Below are 3259 nucleotides of genomic sequence, written 5' to 3' on the forward strand. Positions count from 1 at the left end.
AACTGAAAGATTTCTCCTGGTTGTACCTTTCCGTTCCCCCCATTATTATTATTATTATTATTACTACACTACCTTACACTAATATGTGGTCGTTATTTTTCTTCTTTTTTTTCTTATACGCTCCTTACCTTCTTTTTTCTCTTCGAATTCTCATTGTTTTGTGTGGCGCATGTATATTTGGTACCCCCTTGTACCAATATTTATGTGTTCAAATAAAACAAAATAATGATCACCCCTTGTTGTAACTTGTCGAGGTGTAGCGATCTGACTTGATAGAATAACGCACCAAGTTTTATATCTTTTCTTTTGATAAGTTACCTTCGTTTATAAATCTACTAACCATGGTCATGATAGAAATATCAATATATTCCAACACTGAACAAAAACAGTCAAAACTTTTATGACAACGATGGGCAATAGTAATAAACTTATTAAATACTTACTCTATCCATTTCAGTCAACAAACTAAGCTGAAGTACATTCCCAAGACAACTTTCAGATAACGACCAATTATTTTCCAGCTCATTAAACTGAGGTTGTAAACGATCATGTAGTTCATAAATAGCACCAAGCTTGCCAAACACGAAATCAGCTTCCTGTCGCGGCAAAACAGGTCCACCTGGTTGATTTTCGTCGATAACTTGCTACAAGCAGCAAAAGAAAGAAATGAAAATGAAATGTGTGCAGAAAAAAATTAAAATAGTGAAACTAAATTTAGAAAACATAAGACACAATTAACACTTACTGGATAAGCGCTCAAGCACAAATAACGTAGAATCTCAACATAGTTTCGTTCTGTCACAAAAAATTCGAAAATACGATGCTGCCTTTTTTCGAGTTTAGCACGCATCGGTGTGTCGTGTAAGTCTGAAAGAAAAAAGTATACAGAAAAACAACATCATAGTGGCTTTTATAAAGTGATCGAAGGATGCAAAAGTCAACAAATGATCGCAACAACCAGAATGTAAGTGAACGGGATGACCGGTAAATGATTCACTAAGACAAGAAATCAGCAAAGTCACTCTAGCAATAATAATGTACACGAAACAGGCTAATTTGTCCACCAATCTGAGTATGGATAACCATCTAACAGTTGAGAAACTTTTGACAACAGCTTACATTCTGGTTAGGTACTCAAATTCGTACATATTTATTATTCCAATCCACTCCATAGAGTTGAGCTAGACTGTAAACCAGTTATAAAACTGTTTGTAGTAAGTTATAGAGTGTGAAATACTGTGGAAATAACTTACATTGAAGAGCACTGACAGATCTTATTAGAAGAATCCTCCACCTTTCGGTGTTACTTTTAAATAAAAGGAAGATAATGATGAGCCTCGTTGTTATCAATTAAATAAAAATACCACTAGGCTTCTTACTGAACAGCCTATGTTTGCTCAAGACCATTTTGATTATTAAATACGTGGTTGTTTACACGATATACATTCACCTAACTAAGAGAACGGAGTAACGGATCAATTACAGTGAAATAGAGCAGTAATAAGCCGGGTCAGTTCAGCACATTTCTCAAAATTAAACGTAAACAATATGGAAACCCATAAGTAGGCAAATGTTTACTTTGGATTTACGACAAGGTTTTACTACTCATAGACCTACAGGTCTACGTGATTATAATCACGTATAATGAGACTTCCGCAGTAGATGAAGTAACCAAAAAACTCAATTCATCTATTTCATACCGTCAAGATAGACACCTGAACAAGTCAGCTAGGGAACGCTATCTTACATCCTAGTAAAAGTCAAATCGAAACAAAAAATTAATACCTGAAGAAGATCCATCAGTTAGCGAGGTCAAAGCACCATTAGGGGTGGGTAAATTTAAATCACCAGCAGATGCTCGTGATTTCCTAGCAGTTGAATGAAACAAACTCAACCGACTAGAAGATTTTCGTTTCCCACTTGTTGGTGTAGATGGTTTGACTGGAAAATAAGGAAAAACATATAGTTGATAAGGGTGAGAAAATACTAGCGCTTGAAGAGAAAAGTGACTAAAAACTACGAGAAAACAAGACACTTGGGATATGCGTAATAACAATGATACTAAGAGGATCCATTTTGGAACCAATTTTGACAATACTTTAAGTAAAATGAATATAACTTAAGTTGAGTTACTGCTCGGCAGTGTCTTTCTTCGACTTAACCAATAATTGGTTGAACACAAGGGAAACCAGCCTTACTCCACTCTGAAAGCACGTACGTTTGCAGTTACATTAACATTTTGGTTTATCATGCAGTACTCAATAATGAAAACTCTATGCTTACAAGACATGCTTATTACAGTGTATTCCACCAACAATGTTGTTCTTTAAAATAATATTACCTCTGGTCTGACACTGAATGCATCTCATGCCTCACATCATTAACAACTATCATGATTCTAAGCAGAGATGAATGATAGCTAGCGATGAAACCCAAGATTTTACCAAAGTAATTAAATGCAGTAAACAGAATAATTGTAGTCTATTCTGCATATATCTGCATCTGATGTTGGTATAAACAATTTCATATGATACAAAAAAATATCTGAACGAGTGACGACAGTAAGACCTTATATAAATGAAAAAACTAGTGACACGAATAGAAACCAGTATGTACCTGAGCAATTACCTGTAAGATGTAATTCTTGTCCGACTTCAGCCATGAATTCGACCATCCACTAAGTCAAAAGGGTTTTGGATGACTGGTCGTCCACCAACATACAAAAACTGAAACAAAGGAACGTTATTTTAAAATATTTTAGGAATTAAAATCAAATAATGATGAACAGTTCATGATGAGAACAATATTATGTAGGGTTGGACATCATGCATATAACTTGTAACTTAAACAGGACTACAGAGGGTTTGGATTGAAGCTTATCAAACCAAAATAACCGAAATCATCTGAAAACTAAAGATCGATCATTAACATTAAGAAAACAACACTTGCTTTATATCTTCAGTTAAACGCAACTACAATAAAACTGCTATAAAATATTAGTGCTTGGTGGTAAACGGTTGACTTATTTACTTACTGAAACAAATATTTGTAGCAATGAGAATCGAAAAAGTGCCACATAAAATAGAAAATGTGAAGGGATGGAGAAAGCATGAGTGTAATCGAATAAATAAATGGAAATAAGTGGACCAGAATAAATTATAATAAGAGGGATAAATCAGACAAAGAAATTACATCTAGGAAAAACCCTTTCATGTAAGGAAGTTCTTCTTTGGGAAGAATGTGGAGTTTAAATTTCATT

General features: G+C 34.3%; 1 protein-coding gene across 1 annotated transcript; it reads right to left on the reverse strand.

The window, feature by feature from the left end:
• Positions 1-431: 431 nt before the first annotated feature.
• ECT2_3 (Protein T2) lies at positions 432-2674 on the reverse strand (the record flags this gene model as incomplete). The annotated part of the gene is made up of 4 exons (XM_051218914.1): positions 432-644; positions 746-867; positions 1786-1941; positions 2629-2674. The coding sequence occupies 4 exons, from the start codon at positions 2672-2674 to the stop codon at positions 432-434; spliced, it is 537 nt and encodes a 178-aa protein (XP_051064024.1).
• Positions 2675-3259: the final 585 nt, after the last annotated feature.

Source organism: Schistosoma haematobium (genome assembly GCF_000699445.3).
Source record: "Schistosoma haematobium chromosome Unknown HiC_scaffold_291, whole genome shotgun sequence".
NCBI lineage: Eukaryota > Metazoa > Platyhelminthes > Trematoda > Strigeidida > Schistosomatidae > Schistosoma > Schistosoma haematobium.